The sequence below is a fragment of the Pristiophorus japonicus genome, chromosome 9, assembly GCF_044704955.1.
Source record: "Pristiophorus japonicus isolate sPriJap1 chromosome 9, sPriJap1.hap1, whole genome shotgun sequence".
Classification (NCBI taxonomy): Eukaryota; Metazoa; Chordata; class Chondrichthyes; family Pristiophoridae; genus Pristiophorus; species Pristiophorus japonicus.
Window position 1 is genome coordinate 161,171,148 of NC_091985.1, and position 24,887 is coordinate 161,196,034.

The following is a 24,887-nucleotide window of genomic DNA, read 5'->3' on the forward strand; positions in this document are numbered from 1 at the left end:
AGAGAGAGAGAGAGAGAGAGACCGGGGGCAGGGAGAGAGAGAGAGAGAGAGACCGGGGGCAGGGAGAGAGAGAGAGAGACCGGGGGCAGGGAGAGAGAGAGAGAGAGAGACCGGGGGCAGGGGAGAGAGAGAGAGAGACCGGGGGCAGGGAGAGAGAGAGAGAGACCGGGGGGAGGGAGAGAGAGAGAGAGACCGGGGGCAGGGAGAGAGAGAGAGAGACCGGGGGCAGGGAGAGAGAGAGAGAGACCGGGGGCAGGGAGAGAGAGAGAGACCGGGGGCAGGGAGAGAGAGAGAGAGAGAGAGACCGGGGGCAGGGAGAGAGAGAGAGAGAGAGACCGGGGGCAGGGAGAGAGAGAGAGAGAGAGACCGGGGGCAGTGAGAGAGAGAGAGAGAGACAGGGGGCAGGGAGAGAGAGAGAGACGGGGCAGGGAGAGAGAGAGAGAGAGAGAGAGAGACCGGGGGCAGGGAGAGAGAGAGAGAGACCGGGGGCAGGGAGAGAGAGACCGGGGACAGGGAGAGAGAGAGAGAGAGACCGGGGGCAGGGAGAGAGAGAGACCGGGGGCAGGGAGAGAGAGAGAGAGACCGGGGGCAGGGAGAAAGAGAGAGAGACCGGGGGCAGGGAGAGAGAGAGAGAGACCGGGGGCAGGGAGAGAGAGAGAGAGACCGGGGGCAGGGAGAGAGAGAGAGAGACCGGGGGCAGGGAGAGAGAGAGAGAGACCGGGGGCAGGGAGAGAGAGAGAGAGACCGGGGGCAGGGAGAGAGAGAGAGAGACCGGGGGCAGGGAGAGAGAGAGAGAGACCGGGGGCAGGGAGAGAGAGAGAGAGACCGGGGGCAGGGAGAGAGAGAGAGACCGGGGGCAGGGAGAGAGAGAGAGAGAGAGAGAGACCGGGGGCAGGGAGAGAGAGAGAGAGAGACCGGGGGCAGGGAGAGAGAGAGAGAGAGAGACCGGGGGCAGTGAGAGAGAGAGAGAGAGACAGGGGGCAGGGAGAGAGAGAGAGAGACAGGGCAGGGAGAGAGAGAGAGAGAGAGAGAGACCGGGGGCAGGGAGAGAGAGAGAGAGACCGGGGGCAGGGAGAGAGAGACCGGGGACAGGGAGAGAGAGAGAGAGAGACCGGGGGCAGGGAGAGAGAGAGACCGGGGGCAGGGAGAGAGAGAGAGAGACCGGGGGCAGGGAGAAAGAGAGAGAGACCGGGGGCAGGGAGAGAGAGAGAGAGACCGGGGGCAGGGAGAGAGAGAGAGAGAGACCGGGGGCAGGGAGAGAGAGAGAGAGACCGGGGGCAGGGAGAGAGAGAGAGAGAGACCGGGGGCAGGGAGAGAGAGAGAGAGACCGGGGGCAGGGAGAGAGAGAGAGAGACCGGGGGCAGGGAGAGAGAGAGAGAGACCGGGGGCAGGGAGAGAGAGAGACCGGGGGCAGGGAGAGAGAGAGAGAGAGACTGGGGGCAGGGAGAGAGAGAGAGAGAGACCGGGGGCAGGGAGAGAGAGAGAGAGACCGGGGGCAGGGAGAGAGAGAGAGAGACCGGGGTCAGGGAGAGAGAGAGAGAGACCGGGGGCAGGGAGAGAGAGAGAGAGACCGGGGGCAGGGAGAGAGAAAGAGACTGGGGCAGGGAGAGAGAGAGATCGGGAGCAGGGAGAGAGAGAGAGACTGGGGCAGGGAGAGAGAGCGAGGGAAAGACTGGTGGTGAGAGAGATCGAGAGAGAGAGAGAGAGACTGGGTAGGCAGAGAGAGAGAGAGAGAGAGAGAGAGACTGGGAGTGAGAGCGAAGAGAGAGAGAGAGAGAGAGAGAGACTAGGGAGGCAGAGAGCGAGAGAGAGAGAGAGACTGGGGAGGCAGAGAGCGAGAGAGAGAGAGAGACTGGGGAGGGAGAGAGAGAGAGACTGGGAGTGAGCGCGAGAGAGACTAGGGAGGCAGAGAGAGAGAGAGAGAAGACTGGGGAGGCAGAGAGAGAGAGAGAGAGAGAGAGAGACTGGGAGAGAGACCGAGAGAGACTAGGGAGGCAGAGAGAGAGAGAGAGAGGACTGGGGAGGCAGAGAAAGAGAGAGAGACTGGGAGTGAGAGCGAGAGAGAGACTAGGGAGGCAGAGAGCGAGAGAGAGAGAGAGACTGGGGAGGCAGAGAGAGAGAGAGAGAGAGACTGGGAGTGAGAGCGAGAGAGACTAGGGAGGCAGAGAGAGAGAGAGAGAGAGGACTGGGGAGGCAGAGAGAGAGAGCGAGAGAGAGAGAGAGACTGGGAGTGAGAGCGAGAGAGAGAGAGAGAGACTAGGGAGGCAGAGAGAGAGAGAGACTAGGGAGGCAGAGAGAGAGAGAGACTGGGAGTGAGAGCGAGAGAGAGAGAGAGACTGGGGAGGCAGAGAGAGAGAGAGAGAGAGAGAGAGAGAGAGAGACTGGGGAGGCAGAGAGAGAGAGAGAAGACTGGGGAGGCAGAGAGAGAGAGAGAGGACTGGGGAGGCAGAGAGAGAGAGAGAGAGAGACTGGGAGTGAGAGCGAGAGAGAGAGAGAGACTAGGGAGGCAGAGAGCGAGAGAGAGAGAGACTGGGGAGGCAGAGAGAGAGAGAGAGAGAGAGAGACTGGGAGTGAGAGCGAGAGAGACTAGGGAGGCAGAGAGAGAGAGAGAGAGAGAGAGGACTGGGGAGGCAGAGAGAGAGAGAGAGAGACTGGGAGTGAGAGCGAGAGAGAGAGAGACTAGGGAGGCAGAGAGAGAGAGAGAGACTGGGAGTGAGAGCGAGAGAGAGAGAGAGACTGGGGAGGCAGAGAGAGAGAGAGAGAGAGAGAGACTGGGGAGGCAGAGAGAGAGAAAGACTGGGAGTGAGAGCGAGAGAGAGACTGGGGAGGCAGAGAGAGAGAGAGAGAGAGACTGGGGAGGCAGAGAGAGAGAGAGAGAGAGAGAGAGAGGGAGACTGGGGAGGCAGAGAGAGAGAAAGACTGGGAGTGAGAGCGAGAGAGAGACTAGGGAGGCAGAGAGAGAGAGAGAGAGAGAGAGACTGGGGAGGCAGAGAGAGAGAGAGACTGGGGAGGCAGAGAGAGAGAGAGACTGGGGAGGCAGAGAGAGAGAGAGAGAGAGAGAGAGAGAGACTGTGGGGAGAAGGGATCGGGAGGGGAGGGAGAGAGGGAATTCAGGGAAGATGGATCATATTCTTCCAACCCCACCTCCTTTACACCTGCACCACGTTCTCTCTCTCCACCCCCGACATCTGGTTGATTTTTCAGAAAGCTCGGTGTGTGTGTGTAACAAGTGCCATGATTGGACTGGACGAAATCCGGAAGTCACGACACTGTCACTATTCACTTCATACCCACACACAATGCCCATCTATGGCAGGGGCTTGGCAGGGGGAGAAGGTTATGAATCCCTGGAGGAGGAACTTGGGAAGGGGGAGCACGTCAGGAACTTGGTCGAGGGTGGGAGAATGTCAGAAACTTTGGGGGGGGGGGGGGGGGGGTTCGGGAGGTCAGAAACTTGGGAGCGGAGGCAAAAACTTGTTTAGGGAGAAGGTCTTAATCCATGAGAGTGAGCCCTGTCTGTTCCAAGTGAGCTCTGTTCCGTCTGGAGTTAGCAGTCAGAATGGCTTGAATTACTCTTTGCGAAGTCACGGATTACAAAGGCTGGACGGTTCGAATCACATATTGCAGAGAAACTGCCAGGTGTGTCTTGCCCTCCAAGGGGATCAATCAGCAATCAGGTCTTATGATCAAGGGGACCCAATCAGAGCATTTTGCTGTTGCAAATAAGCACGTCCATAAAAATTACCTGATTAGTCAGGGCAATAAAAGCCCGAGAAAGTTTCCGATAATATCCTTCAACTGTTGCAGTTCCGTATTGCTCACTGGTATTCCAACAGCAGACCATATAATGCAGCTGTGGGGTGCTTACAAGGCCGTAGTCTACAACAAAGAGAATCAGATAACTTAATATTAACTGCTTAGTAACATGATCTCCGCGATTCTACCACAACACCAGCGGTTCCTGCTGTGTGAAATTAGAGAAAGTACAATGTGATCCAAATAGCTTGTGAGAATGGACATTAAAATATGATGGCCCATAATTTGCCGCCCACAATGATGGTGAGCTGGCAGCGTTCGCCAGCATTATGCCGTTGAAACGGACCACAACTTCAGGATTTAGCCCATGCGCAGCCGAGAGTGGAAATCCTGAAGTTGCGGTCAGTCATTCACTGCTCCGCCACAGGCTGCACTGTGTTCCCCCCCCCCCCACTCTCGCCGGCAATCGGTGTAATCTGTCAAATCATGGAAACTGATGAAAATGTTGGCTTTTCCGTGGCAATTACGCTGTTAAATACCCCGTTAAAAGTTGGACCCTTTTGGATTTGGTGTAACTGTGGTTTTAACAGCGTATTGACTGCCAAACAAACGTAATGCCCCGAAAAATTAATTTTAATTTTGTGACGTGTCAAATTCAACACAAGTTAACATTTAAAAAATGTTCCAGCAGCTCTTCGCTGGGAACCCCCATTAGCTTCCATGGATTTCAATAATGCATTGCAAAATTCTTACCAGAGTGATGGTGCGAGCTTTGTGCGAAGCTCACTGTGGGGCTAGCCCTTTGCTTTTCCGCCTACCGCAAATTCCATGCCATTAGCAATATTCAGATAAAGCATTTGAAAAAAAGTGTGATTTGATTGACTGAACATTTTACACTGAATCTCAAATGACAGCAGTCAGACCTGATTGGGAGATGAGATTCCCTCATCAAATTCTAACACATGATGAGGAATCCATCACTTTTGTGTGTCTGTGCACCTTTAATTAGGTCACTGTCCAGGATCAAAGCTGAAACACAGGCTCAACGTTCCAATGAATGTATAAACATATATAAAAATACCACCAGCAACCATGTCTCCACAAGATCCTGCAAATCCCCTGGGAGGACAAGTGGAGAAAGTGCATCCAGGAGGGCGCTGAGCACCTCGATTCTCGTCACCAAGAGCATGCAGAAAACAAGCGCAGGCAGCGGAAGGAGCGTGCGGCAAACCTGTCCCACCCACCCTTTCCTTCAACAACTGTCTGTCCAACCTGTGACAGACTGTAATTCCCGTATTGGACTGTTCAGCCACCTAAGATCGAGTGGAAGCATGCCTTCCTCAATTTCGAGGGACTGCCTATGATGATGAAACATGTACAATATTCTTCATGTTCTGACACAACTAAATGCAGATTACAAGATCATTTTCAGAAGATACAGCTGTTATCCTAACTTTGGCACATACCTTGGTAAGTTCCTCCTAAGGCACTCACACCATCAATAACAGCCTGGGCAAGCTTTAGGCTACTGGGTCTGAAGATGAAAGACATACAGAGTACAAAATTACAGGACCAGAACATTCACACACACACACACACACACACACACACATACACACACAAACAGAAATATCGTTTGTTATACAGGTAAATTGTTATTCAGGTAAATGGCAAGACCATCAGCAGGAAGGGGCCATTAGAGGGAGCAACGTGCAGCGACATGCCACTGCAGGGAGCAGCGCGTACTGCTGCAGGAGGGCGAGGGCTGATTGCAGTGCGGGCAGGTACAACAGGAGCAGCAAGGTCTGGGTGAAGGAGTGGCAAGAGTTCGTAGAGGGATGTGATCGGGGCCCAGGAGAGGCGAGGGCCCAGGGGCAGCACAGGCCAGCCCACACTGCGGTGTGTGCGCACACTAGGCCCATGTAGCAGAGCTGGTCTCCAGTCGTCTTGGTTAATCTTTGCCACTGGACCAAGACCTAGCTGTCAAGCCCATGTGGTGGCTGGTGTGCAACGGCCACCCCACGTTAAAAAAATCCACGCACAGGCATCTTCCACCCTTCAACATGTAGTTCAGGGTCCAGAATATTAGGTCCTTCATTGAAACACCTGTGAACTCATCCCTTTTCGGCATGGAAGCAAGTCATCCTCGTTTCGAGGGACTGCCCGAGATGATGATGATGAAATGGTACAGGTATTGTAACAGCCAGCAGGAAGGTGCGCTGTATGTATGCTAGCCATTTGAAGCTTCTTACAGCTCAGCTCATGAAGAAGCTGCACAAAGTGCTGTAAAATATAAATTAATTGTTCAAAGAACAATGCGTTGTCAGAGGTGAATTCATTACATGTGCAACCCAGGGTCAAATTCTTCAGTCATACAAACTCAAAGCAAAAAAGATAGCACACTTCATGCAGGTACGTGATTCACACTCTGATCACGTTACTTTATACAATACAGGGAGGTTACTTAGCTTCAGTTCAAATACTGCTCCATAATTGGATCAACACACAATGGGACAGCTAATCGCAGTGTCACAGGTCCATCTGCACATGCTAACATAGCATTCAGTTTAGACAATTAACCAGGCAAAAAGCACAATTATCTCAAAATACTTGGTTTTTTTCAACTGTCAGCAGCTAGGCCCTCCATTTTATCCTTATTACCGCACTAATTGGGAAAGCAACTCACTTCAATGTGCCCAGGTTAAGTTTTAGGAGATAGTGCTTTAAGCATTAAATAAAACAAAAACAACAGGCTGAAGCATGTTAAAGAATGAAACAAAGACGCTGCTTATTCTGACTACCCATTAGAGTAACGGAGTAGATTGTAAAAGGTGTGCCACACTGCAGGACTCTGCTGACAGCAGGTTTGGTGGCAAATGCACTGAATCCTGTCAGTAAATCATGCAACTTGAGCTGGAGTGTTTTTATTACACTGCAAATTACAGGGCCCAGCAAATCTCTCCCATCCTGTAAGCTCGATATAGATATTGAAGAGTATGTTGCAATTAATGGACCAATGATTAGGAGTTCAGGAGATGTCACTGAACACAAGAACAAGGACTAAAGACTTCAGCTTACAGAATGTTTTTTTGAAAATTCACCAAATATTATGAGGGAAAAAAGTAATTTATTTTATATATTACTACGATTACAACAGTGACTATACGTCAAAAGTACTTAATTGGCTGTGAAGTACTGTGGGATGTCCCATGGGTGTGAATGGTGCCACAGAAATACAAGTCCTTTCCATTAAAGAATTTAAATCAATACTTTGTTTATATTGAAAGGATATACGTGGTAGAAACAGTTCTGTATTCTGTCCTCTGATCTCAAGATATTAGAGAGAAATTACTTTGAAAGGAGTCTGCATACACCATTTAAAAAAACGGTATTAGTGGAAACGGTATTGCGTTGGATTCAGAACTGGCTGGCAGGACGCAGGCAAAGAGCAGTTATAGATAGATTTGGATCTGTTTGGAGACCGGTCACCAGTGGTGTCCCGCAGGGATCAGTGTTGGGACCGTTGCTTTTTACTATTTTTATTAATGATCTGGATTTTGGGGTTGACCGCACAATTTGCAAATTTGCAGATGATACCAAGAAATGTGCGAGTGCTACAACTGTAGAAAATGTTCATCTGTTTCAGGCAGATCTTAATGTGTTGGGAGACTGGGCTCAAGACTGGAAAATGATGTATAACTTGGATAAGTGCAGTGTTATGCATGTGGGCAGGTCAAATACTCAACATTCATACACCCTCCAGGGAAAGGCATTAAAGATGGTGGTGACAGAAAGAGATTTGGGCATTCTGGTGCATACATCCTTAAAAGGTACATGAGCAATGCCATGCAGCGATAGTTTAGAGCAAATAGGGTGTTGGGGTGTATCCATAGGACAATTGAGTATAAGACGAGGCATACCATTTTGTCCTTGTACAACACCTTAGTCAAGCCGCACTTGGAATACTGTGTCCAGTTTTGCTCTCCTCACATTGAGGCTCTGGAAAGGGTGCAGAAGCGGGCCACTAGACTAATTCCAAGTCTAAAGCATCTTCGTTATCAAGATAAGTTAAAAGAGTTGTGACTCTACCTTAGAGCAGCGTAGACTTGGGGGGATCTGATTAAGGTTTATAAGATAATGAAGGGAATAGATGGTGTCCCAGCTGATAGTTTATTTCAATTAAATAGGTTAGGCAGGATCTGGGGTCACAAATTTAAGTTGTATAAGACTAGATCTAGGTTAGACGTCAGGAGGTGATTCTTTTCCCAGAGAATAGTAGACCTCTGGAACAAGCTGCCATTTCGTGTGGTGGATGCAGACTCGCTGAATTCCTTCAAGCAAAACCTGGATTTGTTTATGGCTGGGGCGGAGATTAACTCTTACAGAAGGTAGGTACTGCAGGGAATTCAAGGCCAGAGTGATCTCCTGGACTAGTTTCGATCGCCTAGATGGATCAGAGAGGAATTTCCAAGATTTTTTTCCCCAAATTGGCCTGGGTTTTTAATCTGGTTCTTTGCCTCTCTCAGGTGATCCCATGGTTTGGGGTGGAGTGGAGTGTATATGTTGTGATACACAAGGTATCGCAATTGTGTGGCACAGGCTCGGTGGGCCAGATGGTCTTTGCCTGTCCATCATTGTTCGTATGTTCGCATTGGGAAAGCGAGTTTTTAAAATCACCAAGAAAAAGAGGCTTTTAAAACATATTGAATACACTTAAAAACCTGGAGACAGTACAGCGTCCGAAATCGAAATTCTCGGGACCGAGTCCGTGCCAGTTTTTGGGTCTTTCTGGATTTCAGACAAGAAAATCAATAGTCTGAAATCCGGAATCCTCGGGACCGAATCCGTGCTGGATTTTGGGTTTTGCTGGATTTCGGACCTCGCGCCCACCAATCCTCTGCTTCCTCGCCGCTCGCCGAAATGCCCAGTTTTCGGACAATTCCGGTTTTCAGAATTCCGGATTCGGACGTTGCACCTGTACTAGAAAAAAATCCAACCTTAAAGACTGAAATGTCTTTAAAAAGTTTGTGGTTTTTTTTGATTATTGTATCTAAAAATATCTCCACTTCTGTCACTCTTTAAAATGTATAATTAAATTCCCTGGAAATGGGGCTAGACTTTCCACTATGGTCGCTGTCGCCCCAAAATGGGCGATATTTCCTGCCTTCGTGCTTTTTTTATTTTTCAGGATCGCTGGAATATCGCCCATTTTTAAAACTGCTAGTTTTGCCTTTTTAATTTGGGCGATTGTCTTAGCGATAGTGAAATGGGCCTTAGTGATGCATTCAAGGCTGGCGTCCATAGCAACGGCCGTTCTGTGCATGCGTGTTTTTTTTCAGGTAAAGAACTTTTCCCATGGGGGTTGACAGAGAGAACAGGGGACCTGGTCCCCATCAGGAACATAATAGAACCTCTCTTTTATTCTAACCCCTGTTATTTTATAATATAAAATCTATCAGCCAACTGAGATGAACTCCATTTCCTTCTTCATGGGATGACATACCCTAGTTCTGCTTCTACTTGTACTGTGGACCAGAGGGGGGAAAACATCCATGATTAATATTAACCCTGACATTACAGCAATGTACTTGTATGTAACTTTTCTCGTTTTAGTCTCCCATCTCTATTCTGCAGTATGTGATTAGTGATCAATACAGGTTGAGAAATTACAGGCCCAATCACTTTAAATCGCTATAAATGCCCTTAATTTATCCTCAACAAATACACTTGTGATTAGACGATTGGCAAGAGTCAAAAAGGCCCATAAAATCATTCACAAATTGATTCTCCCGACAGCCTTTTACTTCAGATCCTCCCCCTGGTGCCGAGTTATTGCAGCTTTTCTTCAGCGTATTTTTGAGCTTGCGATCATTTGGACGAATTGTGGGCGAAATGCCGAAAGTAGCACTCGGCGATAATCTGGGCCATAATCGGGCGCAAGTTTCCATTATAAGCACTATTCTCGGCCATGCACGAGGATGATGTCATATATATATATTTTTATAAAGTAGGCTGGGCGATGCAGCTTAGTCATGTGTGCCGAAAGTTGGGCCGGCGATAATCGGGCTCTAGTTTCCTCTTTTCAGCAAATATGGGCGATAGCCTGAATCTCAGCTCTTATCTGGGCGCTAAATGGACGGTGATGTGCCGAAAGTCTAGCCTTTTGTGCTTGACATTAAAATCACACACTACTCAAAGGGCCAAAATACAGCTACACAAAGAGAGACTCGGCTACCTTCTCCATCTCCACAGGCTGAAACAAGTTGTTGCAGCCTAATAATGCATCGCAACATGTGGAAAAATTACATTTAGTTAACAAGTGGGGGGGATGGCTGATTGTTTTCGCTGGCATGTGTGACTGGCATGTTTCAGTGAATGGAGAGCTATAGCATTACCATACCGCATGCTATATCAACATATAAAATTCTGACGGGATTGGACAGGTTAGATGCGGGAAGAATGTTCCCGATGTTGGAGAAGTCCAGAACCAGGGGTCACAGTCTAAGGATAAGGGGTAAGCCATTTATGACCAAGATGAGGAGAAACTTCTTCACCCAGAGAATTGTGAACCTGTGGAATTCTCTACCACAGAAAGTTGTTGAGGCCAGTTCATTAGATATATTCAAAAGGGAGTTAGATGTGGCCCTTACGGCTAAAGGGATCAAGGGGTATGGAGCGAAAGCAGGAATGGGGCACTTGAAGTTGCATGATCAGCCGGGGATCTTATTGAATGGTGGTGCAGGCTCGAAGGGCCAAATGGCCTACTCCTGCACCTATTTTCTATGTTTCTATGTCATGATTCTCTAAACCCCCCTTTCTCTGAGAGTGTGGTCAAGTTACACAGGCATCAGGAGAACTCCGACATTTACATAAGAAATAGGAGCAGGAGCAGGCCATACTGCCCCTCGAGCCTGCTCAGTCATTCAATAAGATCATGGCTGATCCAATCATGGACTCAGGTCCACTGCCCTGCCTGCTCTCCATAACCCTTTATTTCCTTATCGTTTAAGAGCTTTTCACCGAAGCAACCATCTCTCATGTTGCACGATAAGCACTGACAAGCTAGGCAATGGGGACATCACAACAACCCCCAATCCTGCCCTTGTCCAACATCCATACAAGCAGAATTTTCCAGAAAAAGTAATGTCGCCATTCTAGATCAATCCCAACTAATTTCTCCACCTGGAGTCCTGCTACCCCATCAGTACAGAACATGGGTCCTTCTATATCTTGTCGGGATCAGTCCCACACCCATTTACCGACAATCTGGGGGAAAAGCTCATGATTACAGTTACATTAAATTGTATCAGTAGCACTATTGCTACAGAAAGACATCAGAAAGCCAACAGGTGAAACTGAATTGAATAAAGTTTAACATCTATTCTGTGACACATAAATGTCAATTTTTATTTGTGAATATGAATATTTTAACAAATTGAATCATCGGTGAGAAATGGTTATTCAGCACATCCACCTCATTCCTGTGAGTTTCTACGGACCCGGGAAGGCATCGGAAAAGCCAGTTTTCAGTGCAAAATGCGCATGTGCTGAAAATCGGCTTTTCCGATCGGTCAAGCTCCAAGCTTGACAGATCATCCACATCTCGGGAGCGAGGACATTTGCTTGGGCAAGATTGCGGGATTTACCCATATCTTGCCCAGCAAATGTCCTCAAAACTCTTGCGCCTGATAAAAGCAGGTGCATAGCCTACTGTTACAGGCTTAAGAGTCTTAAAACACACAAAACATAAAAAATAAAATTAAAAATACACATTTTATTTTTAGAAACCCTGCTCACTACGTTAAAATTTATTTTAAACCATAATTTTAAAAACTTTTTAAAAACTCAGAAATGTTTTTTTACTTTGAGGTATTTATTAACTTTAATTTCATTTAATTTAAATTATGTGAGGTGTCTTTTTTATTTTTTATGATGGTGTTTTTGTATTTGGGCTTTTTTTCTCAATTAATAGCAATGAGAACTCGTAAATACGGAGTTCCCATTGCCATTAATTGAGAATACTGTACCTGATTGGCTGAGCAGTCACACGTGACTGCATCGTCTCCGTGGGAATTCGAGGAAGGGAGCGCGCTTCGCAGCGCGGGAAGAGAAGGCCTCCGCAACGGAATCCCATGCTCCTCCGGGACCACCAGGTACTTTCGGAAAAATTCTCCGGTCGGAGGCAATTGCCCGCGGGAGGCCTTAGACCAGAATTTCAGGGCCAATGTAACTCAATGTGTACCTATGTTGTCATATGCAATATTTAAAGTTGTCAGTACCCTGTATTGCATTTTATTTTTCATTAATCCACCCAATCATGTAACAAGTCTAAATCGTTGTGCAAAACCATAACTGTATTCCTTGTTCCCAGTCCACTCACTATTCTAATCCCACCTGCAAAAGATTTGTCAAGCAGGGCCTTCCTCTCCTAGATCCACGCTGTTACTTATTAAGCTATTATATAAAGTTGTTCATTATTTCCATAAACAACATGGACTCGGGAATCGGAAGTACAATTTCACCATTTGCACATAACGGACACCTTCCACCCATTGGGAAGTCCTTTGATCCCTGTCTGTCTGTGAACAGAGGGAGAAAGAGAAGCAGGGTACCAGGAGGCTCTATGTAACAGGAGCAGTGCATAGGCATTCGGGTTTGTTCATGGGAAAGCTGCAATGGTTCTTCCTGAAGCAAAAAGGTCAGAAACGCTGGAGGATAGTCAGAAACCATCTTGTTTAAATCACTGATATTGGGCTAGCGTGCCTTGTTCTTTTTTTGGTATTATTATGCAATTGAATGAAGACTGGTCATAATGGCTATTCTGTACGTTCACTTAATTATCAGATTAAGCAGCTCAATGATTCATACCTGGCCTCACCTCACCAAGTATTTGCTCAACCTGCCTTTCAAAAGATTGAAGTAGTTCAAATATCTGGTTCAGATCACAGGGATCACTATTGTTAATGTTTGAATTTGGTAAACTCCCCGCTTCAGTGGTGAAATAGGACAACACTATGAATTAAATATTTCAATTCTAATTTCGGGAATTTTCAAGATGATGAGCAGCCACCGCGACAGAAGTAACGGGACGCTCACATAAACAATCGGTATTAAAGTCCCGTTCTTGCTTAATATCCTGTAATAATCCTGTTTATTAAAAGAAAATTATTGGCACGTATGTTATACACACAGATTAAACAATATTGAAAACAATGAAATGGAGTTTACTGAAGTTCTGAACAAGACCATCGCAGGACTTGCTCCCACCCCCACAAACTGAGAAGTAACTTGGATGCTCTGCAATTCCAGCAATATCTAGATCACAGAACCAGAACACATACCGGGTGTCTCTGCCGAGAAATACCCGAGCCACCTCCTGCAGGTCCACAGACTCTTTCTCAACGATGCTGGTCAAGACAGATTTCAGATCCTGTTCTTCTGCATTTGCCAAGTGTGTGGCATACGCTTCCCATGCAGGTGTAAGCATCTCTCCTCGAGGATCAACCAACTTCACTCCATTGTCTTCCTGTAATGGAACGCAAACATTTATGATAGCGCTGTACAAACTCCAGGTACACTGTAAAGATGTTGACTAAAACTGCTCTGCACCTTTGAAGACTATCTTTCTAGTTTCCTGAACCAATGTGGTCACTTGGCTGACTGTGTCAACTGGGACCCATTGTTGCAGTCAACATCGCACATATGGGTGACATACACCTGCTACTTGTTATCTTGATTCAGAAAAGCAGTGTGGAGGCCTCAGGGAGTGGCGTGGAGACCACTTCAAGGAGCAGCGCGAGCTGGTGCAGGAGGGTGACGGCAGTGAAGGGTGACGTCATCAAGGTCCAAGTCGGTGATTGGAGCGTGGGCAGGTACAGCAGGAGCAGCGAGGTCGGGGCGAAGGAGCGGCGAGAGACTATAGAAGGACATGATCAGGGCCCAGGAGAGGCGTGAGTTCAAGGCCAGGGGCAGCACAGGCCAGCCCACACTGCGATATGTGTGCGCACCAGGTCCGTGCAGCAGAGCTGGTCTCCAGTCGTCTTGGGTAATCCTTGCCACTGGACCAAGACCTAGCTCTGTCAAGCCCGTGTGGGTGCTGGTGTGCAACGGTCACCCCACGTTAAAAAAATCCACGCACAGGCATCTTCCACCTTTCAGGATGTAGTTCAGGTCCTTCTTAGAAACACCTGTGAACTCATCCTTTTTTGGCGTGGAAGCAAGTCATCCTTGTTTTGAGGGACTGCCTATGAGTGATGAGTGAATGACTCGTTCAAAATCACATTTTTACTATGCGAGTGAAATAGTTCTGCTTCAGTACAAAATCACTTTCTCACTAATCAAAGTAGAGCTTACCCATACAATAAAACCACTTTGCAACTATTACAGTAGTAATATAGTTTCACTCTCCCCGAGCAGTAGGGGTACACGTGACTCCATTAGTCGGAAGCTGATTCTCTCCAACCCGTAGGGAGACACAAGAAAGGTAAACTAAAGAAATATAGTAAGTTGCAGCTTTGAATCCCAGTCTGTGATGAGTTACTTGATCCCAGTTGAGCTATCGGTGGGAGGCTACATTTGGCCTTGTGCCCCTGGGCTAAGGAATGGAAAACAGACCAGGGTTTCCACCAATTTGCTATTCAGTGATTGCTGCTAAAGGCGCATCTCATCATCATAGGCAGTCCCTCGAAATCGAGGAAGACTTGCTTACACTCTAAAAATGAGTTCTTAGGTGACTGTACAACCCAATATGGGAGTTACAGTCTCTGTCACAGGTGGGAAAGATAGTCGCTGAGGGAAAGGGTGAGTGGGACTGGTTTGCCGCACGCTCTTTCCGCTGCCTGCGCTTGATTTCTGCATGCTCTCGGCGACGAGACTCAAGGTGCTCAGCGCCCTCCTGGATGCTCTTCCTCCACTTAGGGGGGTCTTTGGTCAGGGGCTCCCAGGAGTCGGTGGGGATGTTGCACTTTATCAGGGAGGCTTTGAGGGTGTCCTTGAAACGTTTCCTCTTCCCACCTGAGGCTCGCTTGCCGTGTAGGAGTTCCGAGTCGAGCGCTTGCTTTGGAAGTCTTGTGTCAGGCATGCAAACAATGTAGCCCGCCCAACGGAGCTGGTCGAGTGTGGTCAGTGCTTCGATGCTGGGGATGTTGGCCCGATCGAGGACGCCAACGTTGGAGCGTCTGTCCTCCCAGGGGATTTGCAGGATCTTGCGGAGACAACGTTGGTGGCATTTCTCCAGCGATTTGAGGTGTCTACTGTATACGGTCCACGTCTCTGAGCCATACAGGAGGGCTGGTATCACTACAGCCCTGTAGACCATAAGCTTGGTGCCAGTTTTGAGGGCCTGATCTTCGAACACTCTCTTCCACAGGGCGGCCGAAGACTGCACTAGCAAACTGGAGAGGGTGTTAAACCTCGTCGTTAATGTCTGCCCTTGCTGATAATAGGCTCCCGAGGTGTGGAAAGTGGTCCACGTTGTCCAGGGCCGCGCCATGGATCTTGATGACTGGGGGGCAGTGCTGTGTGGCGGGGTCAGGTTGCAACATACACAGAAGTGGTGATCCCCATGCAGTTCAATAGCCTGCCAACACTCACGGGTATGACACTGGAGGGCACTTGGCTTTTTAAGTCAAAACCAAGTTAACATTTTCAGTACAGGAGATAAAGAAAAAAGTGAGAGAGAAACTAAGCAGGTACTCAAATGCACGATGGAGGCTTTCACCGTTGTACAGAAATTCTAATGGCAAATCTAATAAGAGGCTTATAATGTTGCCAAAAAAAGTAGTAAGCCTGAGGATTGGGAGAGTTTCCGAAACCAGCAAAGGATGACCAAAAAATTGATTTAAAAAAGAGAGAAAATAGACTATGAGAGCAAATGAGCAAAAATTATAAAAACTGATTTTAAGAACTGTAGAGGGGGGGGGGGAAAGGGGTGTAAGACCAGGACGCAGCAGCAGAGAGTAGGCAAATTTCAAATAAATGTAAAAATAATAGAGCATCAATAGTAGAGTGCTTCAATTACCCGAATATAGAATGGGGGAAAAAACAGTGCAAAGGGCAAAGAGGATGAATAATTCCTAAAATGTGTACAGGATAATTTTCTTAATCAGTATGTTTCTATCCCAAGATAGAAGTATGCAGTGCTGGATCTACTTCAAGGGAATTAAGTGGACTGTGTTACTGTGGGAGAGCATCTGGGCAATAGTGATCATAATATAATTAGGTTTAAAGTAGTTATGGAAAGGGACAATGAGAAACGAATGGTGAAAATACCCAACTGAAAGAGAGACAATTTCAGTGATCTGAGAAAGGATCGAGCACAGGTGGACTGGAAACACAGACTGCCCAGGCAAACAGGAAGTGAACAATGGTAGGCCTTCAAGGCAGAGATAGTGTGGGTACAAACCAAGCACATTCCCAAAAGGAGAAAAAATGGGGCATCCAAAGCTAGAGCTCTCAAGCTGACAAAGGAAATAGAGATTAAAATAAAACAGAAAAAGGTTTTTGACAAATATCAGGTGTAGAATACAGTGGAAAATCAGGCAGAACATAAGTGCAGGGAGAACATGAAAAAGAATATAAAAAGGACAAAGAGAGAGTATGAGATAACATTAGCAGGTACATAAGAACATAAGAAATAGGAACAGGAGTAGGCCATTTGGCCCCTCGAGCCTGCTCCGCCATTCAATAAAATCGTGGCTGATCTGATCACGGACTCAGCTCCACTTCCCTGCCCGCTCCCCATAGCCCTTTACTCCCTTAACGCTCTCCGCCTTAAATATATTCAATGACCCAGCCTCCACAGCTCTCTGCAGCAGAGAATTCCATAGATTTACAAGCTTCTGAGAGAAGAAATTTCTCCTCATCTCAGTTTTAAATGGGCGGCCCCTTATTCTAAGACTATGTCCACTAGTTGTAGTTTTCCCTAGGAGTGGAAATATCCTCTCTGCATCCACCTTGTCAAGACCCCTCATCATCGTATAAGTTTCAATAAGATCACCTCTCATTCTTTTGAACTCCAATGTGTATTGGCCCAACCTATTCAACTTATTCTCATAAATCAAACCCCTCATCTCCGGAATCAACCTAGTTAACCTTCTCTAAAGAGCCCCCAATGCAAGTATATCCTTCCTTAAATATGGAGACCAAAACTGTACGTAGTACTCCAGGTGTGGCCTCACCAATACCCTGTACAGTTGTAGCAGGACTTCTCTGCTTTTCTACTCTATCCCCCTTGCAATAAAGGCCAACATTCCATTTGCCTTCCTGATTACTTGTTGTACTTGCATATTAACTTTTTGTGTTTCATGCACAAGGACCCTCCCATCTTTGTATCATCAGCAAACTTGACTACATTACACTCAGTCCCTTCATCTAAGTCACGAATGTAGATTGTAAATAGTTGAGGAACCAGAACCAATCCCTGCGGCATCCCACTAGTTACTGTTTGCCAATCGGAAAATGATCCATTTATCCCGACTCTCTGTTTTCTGTTAGTTAGCTACAACACTGGCATCTACCCGACAAAGTGGCAAATTGCCCAGGTATGTCCTATCCACAAAAAGCAGGACAAATCCAATTTAGCCAATTACCACCCCATCAGTCTACTCTCAATCACCAGCAAAGTGATGGAAGGTGTTGTCAACAGAGTTATGAAATAGATCTTACTCACCAATAACCTGCTCACCGATGTTCAGTTTGGGTTCCACCAGGATCACTCAGCTCCAGATCGCATGGCAGCCTTGGACCAAACATGGACAAAAGAGCAGAATTCTAGAGGTGAGGTGAGAGTGACTGCCATTGACATCAAGGCAAAATATGACCGAGTGTGGCATCAAGGAGCCTGAGTAATACTGAAGTCAATGGGAATCAGGGGGAAAACTCTCCACTGCTGGAGTCATACCTCACACAAAGGAAGATGGTTACGGTTGTTGGAGGCCAATTAACTCAGCCGCAGGTCATCGCTGCAGGAGTTCCTCAGGGCTGTGTCCTAGGCCCAACCATCTTCAGCTGCTTCATCAATGACCTTAAGTGGGTATGTTCGCTGATGATTGCAGTGTTCAGTTCCATTTGTCACTCCTCAGATAATGAAGCAGTCCATGCCCGCATGCAGTAATACCTGGACAACATTCAGGCTTGGGCTGATGAGTGGCAAGTAACATTCACACCACACAAATGCCAGGCAATGACCAACTCCAACAAGAGTCTAGCCACCTCCCCTAGATATTCAATAGCATTACCATCGCCAAATCCCCACCATCAACATCCTGGGGGTCACCATTGACCAGAAACTTTACTGTGGCTACAAGAGCGGGTCAGAGACTGGGTATTCTGTGGCAAGTGACTCACCTCCTGACTCCCCAAAGCCTTTCCACCATCTACAAGGCACAAGTCAGGAGTATGATGGAATACTCTCCACTTATCTGGATGAGTGCAGCTCCAACAACTCAAGAAGCTCGACACCATCCAGGACAAAACAGTCTGCTTGATTGGCACTGCATCCACCACCTTCAACATTCATTCCCTCCACCACTGGCGCACCGTGGCTACAGTATGTACCATCTACAAGATGCACTGCGGCAACTCGCCAAGGCTTCTTTGTCAGCACCTCCCAAACCCGTGACCTTTACGACCTAGAAGGACAAGGGCAGCTGGTGCATGCAAACACCATCACCTCCAAGTCACACACCATCCTTACTTGGAAATATATCGTCGTTCCTTCATTGTCGCTGGGTCAAAATCCTGGAACTCCCTCACTAACAGCACTGTGGGAGCACCTTCACCACACGGACAGCAGCGGTTCAAGGTGGCGGCTTACCACCATCTTCTCAAGGGCAATTAGGGATGGGCAATAAATACTGGCCTTGCCAGCGATGACCACATCCCATGAATGAATTGTAAAAAAAGAACAGGCTTAATGGAGAGCCTGCTCTTTTCCTGTCCTTCATTTCAGTCTGTTTGTCATCCCTTCATACTGTCCTGTAGCTGAATACTCGACAAGGGTAACATTAGAATTAACAACTCAATGGAAAACTAGTTTCCCTTTGGAGCCACACTCTCACTGTTGAATCTTACCTCTGGATTGTGGGAGGCTGTGACCATTACACCAATGGTAGATTGGGTTTTCTTGGCCCTCAGCACTGCCAGCAAGCCCATGCGATACATCACATGATCCAGCTGCTCGGCTTTTGCACGGAATCCTGCTGTTCCATATTGAAGAACTAGCCCTACAGGTTTAGGGTGCTGTCCAGACATCTTTACTTCTTCAAAGCAAGCCATAGCTGTGTTAGAGAAATAATTTTTAGAAATAGGAAAAGACCGTGAGTCTACACCAATCTGCTGGTGTCTTGAACCCATTTACAAACATAGGAAAAATGATGAACAAGACTATCTGGTCCATCAAGTCTGTCCCACAATTTAACTTCAAGGGTCTTATGGTAACTTACCCCACAACTCTATTATCCTTTGGGTGAACTGTACGACCAGATCAAGTATGTCAATTCTCGTCATACTCTTGAAAACTTCAAGTACATAGAATTACACAGAAAAAAGGCCACTGAGCCCAGCCAGTCCAAAATGGTATTTCCACTGATAGGGGAGACTAGAACTAGGGGGCATAATCCCATTTAAAACTGAGATGAGGAGGAATTTCTTCTCTGAGGGTTGTAAATCTGTGGAATTCGCTGCCTCAGAGAGCTGGGACATTTAATGAATTTAAGACAGAGATAAGACAGTTTCTTAACTGATAAGGGAATAAAGGGTTATGGGGAGCGGGCAGGGAAGTGGGCCTGAGTCCATGATCGGATCAGCCATGATCGTATTAAATGGCGGAACAGGCTCGAGGGGCCGTATGGCCTGCTCCTGCTCTTATTATGTTATGTTCTTATGTTCCCCTCCCTTTCAGTAATCTGAATCCCAAGTACTATGTTCCCATATCCCTTTATTCCACTTGCCTTAAACAACCTATCTAACTTATTTTTAAATATTGTCAAAGTCTCTGCTTCAATCAGAAGTTTTCCCTGCCCTCTATTCTAAAGCTCCTACATTTAATCTTCAATATCTAAGTCCCATTTCAGACCATCAATCACTGAAAGTATTGTTTCTATCTACCCTGTCCCATTCATGCATAATTTTAAACACCTCTATTAAATCACTCATTAATCTCCTCTGTTCTAACAAAAACCCCAATTTTACCAAGTCTTCCTTCATATTTGTATTTCCGCATACCAAACAGCATCCTAGTAAATCTATTCTGTACCTTCTCTATTGCCTCAAAATCCTTCCTATGGTGTTTGAGCCCCAAACTGGGCCCAGCACTCAAACCGTGGTCTTGCTAAAGTTTTATATTGATTCACCATTACGTCTGAACTTTTATATCCTATACTTTTGTCATCAAACCCAATAATTATTAGCCTCTCAGCTCAAGGTACTGCTTTGAAAGCCTTGTGAACGTGCTCTTTCACATTACCTGCCATCAATGGGTCACTTCAAAATCAACAGAAATCAGTAGATTTTAAGAAAGTCCAAATATTGGCATGTGTGACATCTGAAGTTTAACAAACTCAAAATGTTACATATACCACAGCAGATTTCTCGATGCTGCTGATAGTGAGTCGGAGCCGATACTGTTGGAAAGTGAGGGGCTAGGATGTGGGAGGGGTGCACAACTTCTCTGAACGGATTTGGAAACAAGTTTGTAAGAGCTCAGCTCAGAAAGCGATTGTGTTTTTTCTGATCAATTGCTAGGAAATAGTGCTTTCTTTATTGACTGCCGCTAGATTCATAGAATTATAAACCAGCTGGTTAACCCAGCAAACTGATGCCAGTGTATATATAGTTAGATGCGTAACGTTCCTCTCACATGCCAGTTAAATAAACAAATATTTGCATTATCTCATTAGGTGGGGGTAAAGAGTAGTTCTTTACCTAGTGAGTGCCAAAGAAAGTAAAACTTAATTTCTCTGCGCTCCTCCAACTCTGGAGTCTTGCACATCCCTGATTTTCTTCACTACATCATTGGCAGGCGCTGCCTTCAGCTGCCTAGGCCCCAAGCTCTGGAATTCTCTCCCGAAACTTCATTCACCTCTTTATCCTCCTTTAAGACGATCTTTAAAACCTACCTCTTTGACCAAGCTTCTGCTCATAACATAAGAAATAGGAGCAGGAGTGGGCCATACTGCCCCTCGAGCCTGCTCCGCCATTCAATAAGATCATGGCTGATCTGATCTTGGCCTCAACTCCACTCTCCTGCCCACTCCCCACAACCCTTGATTCCCCGATAAGAATCTGTCTATCTCAGCCTTGAATATATTCAATGACTCAGCTTCTACAGCTCTCTGGGTTAGAGAATTTAGAGAAGAAATTTCTCATCTCCATCTTAAAATGGCGGCCCCTTATTCAAAAACTATGCCCCCCCCCAGTTCTAGATTCCTCCACTACCCTGTCAAGCCCCCTCAGAATCCTATATGTTTCAATAAGATCACTTCTCATGAGTATAGGCCCACCCGGCTCAACCTTTCTCACAAGATAACTCCTTCAACCCAGGGATCAACCTACTCTGAACTGCCTCCAATGCAAGTATATCTCTCCTTAAAGGAGACCCAGGTTATAGTCTCACCAACACCTGTCCAAATATCTTTTGTGGCTCGGTGTCACATTTTGTTTTATATTGTTACTGTAAAGCACCTTGGGACATTTTACTATGATAAAGGCGCTATATAAATGCAAGTTGTTATTACTTCCATCTTTATCAAAAATGTTTTCGATTGTATATAGTGTTACGAAGAAATTTGGCTTAAACAATCAAGATAAATTCAGGTTTTTTATTTGGAACTTCCTTACAAACTGGAATAATGCTACAGAACTTGCTGCCCATATCGTTTTTTTTCCCTCTCCAGTTTACTTTATGTTGGGTCAGTTGGAAGTCTCTTCAAACACTGACCAGCCCACACACCCACTGTCCCCAGTGTGATCTGCCCCAATAGTGACCAGCACACACCCACTGCCCTAATAGTGACCAGCACACACCCACTGCCCCAATATTGACCGCCCCACACCCACTGTCCCAATATTGACCGGCCCACACCCACTGTCCCAATATTGACCGGCCCACACCCTCTGCCCCAATATTGACCGGCCCACACCCACTGCCCCAATATTGACCGACCCACACCCACTGTCCCAATATTGACCGGCCCACACCCTTTGCCCCAATATTGACCGGCCCACACCCACTGCCCCAATATTGACCGCCCCACACCCACTGTCCCACTATTGACCGGCCCACACCCACTGCCCCAATATTGACCGGCCCACACCCACTGTCCCAATATTGACTGGCCCACACCCACTGTCCCAATATTGACCGGCCCACACCCTCTGCCCCAATATTGACTGGCCCACACCCACTGCCCCAATATTGACCGGCCCACACCCTCTGTCCCAATATTGACCGGCCCACACCCACTGTCCCAATATTGACCGGCCCACACCCTCTGCCCCAATATTGACCGCCCCACACCCTCTGCCCCAATATTGACCGCCCCACACCCACTGCCCCAATATTGACCGCCCCACACCCTCTGCCCCAATATTGACCGGCCCACACCCACTGCCCCAATATTGACCGGCCCACACCCACTGCCCCAATATTGACCGACCCACACCCACTGCCCCAATATAGACCGGCCCACACCCACTGCCCCAATATTGACCGCCCCACACCCTCTGCCCCAATATTGACCGCCCCACACCCTCTGCCCCAATATTGACTGGCCCACACCCACTGTCCCAATATTGACCGGCCCACACCCACTGTCCCAATATTGACCGGCCCACACCCTCTGCCCCAATATTGACCGGCCCACACCCACTGTCCCAATATTGACCGGCCCACACCCACTGCCCCAATATTGACCGGCCCACACCCTCTGCCCCAATATTGACCGCCCCACACCCTCTGCCCCAATATTGACCGGCCCAGACCCACTGCCCCAATATTGACCGCCCCACACCCTCTGCCCCAATATTGACCGCCCCACACCCTCTGCCCCAATATTGACCGGCCCACACCCACTGCCCCAATATTGACCGGCCCACACCCACTGCCCCAATATAGACCGGCCCACACCCACTGTCCCAATATTGACCGGCCCACACCCTCTGCCCCAATATTGACCGCCCCACACCCTCTGCCCCAATATTGACCGCCCCACACCCTCTGCCCCAATATTGACTGGCCCACACCCACTGCCCCAATATTGACCAGCCCACACCCACTGTCCCAATATTGACCGGCCCACACCCACTGTCCCAATATTGACCGGCCCACACCCTCTGCCCCAATATTGACCGGCCCACACCCACTGTCCCAATATTGACCGGCCCACACCCACTGCCCCAATATTGACCGCCCCACACCCTCTGCCCCAATATTAACCAGCCCACACCCACTGTCCCAATATTGACCGGCCCACACCCTCTGCCCCAATATTAACCAGCCCACACCCACTGCCCCAATATTGACCGGCACACACCCACTGCCCCAATATTGACCAGCACACGCCCACTGCGAACTGTCCCAACACTGACCAGCACACACCCAGTGTCCCAACACTGACTAGGAACCTGTGGGGCGTGTTACTGGCGGCGCTGCCCCTGGGCTGGGTGGCGCAGGCCCGTTCTGAGGGCCCCAGAACTACCCGGCAGGCTGCGATCAACGCACAGATCAACCAGGAGCTCACCGCATCGTACATTTATCTGTCCATGGTGAGAGAGAGAGTGGCATAACATCCTATACATCCCCAACACATCCACACTACCCTCCATGATTGGAGCGTGGGCAGATACAACAGGAGCTGCGAGAGACTGCGGAGGGATGTGATTAAGGCCCAGGAAAGGTGTGAGTTTGGGGCTCAGAAGAGGCGAGGGCCCAGGGGTAGCACGGGCCAGCCCACACTGCGGTATGTCCGTGCAGCAGAGATGGTCTCCAGTCGTCCTGGTTAATCCTTGTCACTGGACCAAGGCCTAGCTCTGTCAAGCCCGTGTGGTGGCTGGTGTGCAACGGCCACCCAACTTTGAAAAAATCCACGCACAGGCATCTTCCACCCTTCAAGATGTAGTTCGGGATCTGGAATATTAGGTCCTTCATTGAAACACCTGTGAACTCAACCTTTTTTTGGCGTGGAAGCAAGTCATCCTCATTTCGAGGAACCGCCTATGATGATGATGTGGATATGATGATTGACCAGCCAAAACCCACTGCCCCAATATTGACCAGCCCACACCCAGTGCCCCCAGTGTGCCCTGACCCAGTGTTTCTCTCACTGGTCGGCGGGGGGACATCGCCCAATTCTCCTCCCTCCCTCTGTTCAACGGTTCTTGGTGACAGGTTGCACCGTTTGGGGTTGGGGCCAGCGCCACCCTCTCGGGGGTCCGCGGTACAGTCACTTACCCCCTGCCACCGCTGCCGCCAACTGGCCTTCCTGACCGGAAGTTCCGTGAGCGGAGGCCAGGCTGATTGACGGGTGCTGTGGCCCAATCAGCGCTTGGTTGGTGGTGAGTGTGGCGAGGGCGGGACTTCCCGTGTGCGGTGGCGCTGCCTCTCCCGCGGGACCTTCCTCACTGCCCGGCCCGGGGCCGGGGGAGACAGCGCCATCATCTGGTTACCCTCTCGCCAGGACAATCCGTCCGGGACACCCGGCAGCAGTCAGCCAACAGCGGGTTCGTCCTAACACTCCAGGGCGGTGAGGGGGCCGGGCGACATGGGGACCGGGCGGTGAGGTGATTGGGCGGTGAGGGGGCCGGGCGGTGAGAGGATTGGGCGGTGAGGGGGCCGGGCGGTGAGGGGATTGGGCGGTGAGGGGGCCGGGCGGTGAGGGGATTGGGCGGTGAGGGGATTGGGCGGTGAGGGGGCCGGGCGGTGAGAGGATTGGGCGGTGAGGGGATTGGGCGGTGAGGGGGCCGGGCGGTGAGGGGATTGGGCGGTGAGGGGGCCGGGCGGTGAGAGGATTGGGCGGTGAGGGGGCCGGGCGGTGAGAGGATTGGGCGGTGAGGGGGCCGGGCGGTGAGAGGATTGGGCGGTGAGGGGATTGGGCGGTGAGGGAAATGGCAGTTAGGGGACCGGGCGGTGATGG

General features: G+C 48.6%; 1 protein-coding gene across 1 annotated transcript; it reads right to left on the reverse strand.

Moving 5' to 3' along the window:
- Positions 1-3,700: 3,700 nt before the first annotated feature.
- Positions 3,701-24,252, reverse strand: LOC139273945 (phosphoacetylglucosamine mutase-like). Its single transcript, XM_070891018.1, has 5 exons — positions 24,206-24,252; positions 18,829-19,034; positions 13,098-13,282; positions 5,223-5,290; positions 3,701-3,879 (listed from the first exon to the last, which is right to left on the reverse strand). The coding sequence occupies exons 2-5, from the start codon at positions 19,030-19,032 to the stop codon at positions 3,701-3,703; spliced, it is 636 nt and encodes a 211-aa protein (XP_070747119.1). The 5' UTR covers positions 19,033-19,034; positions 24,206-24,252.
- Between the last annotated feature and the right edge of the window lie 635 nt (positions 24,253-24,887).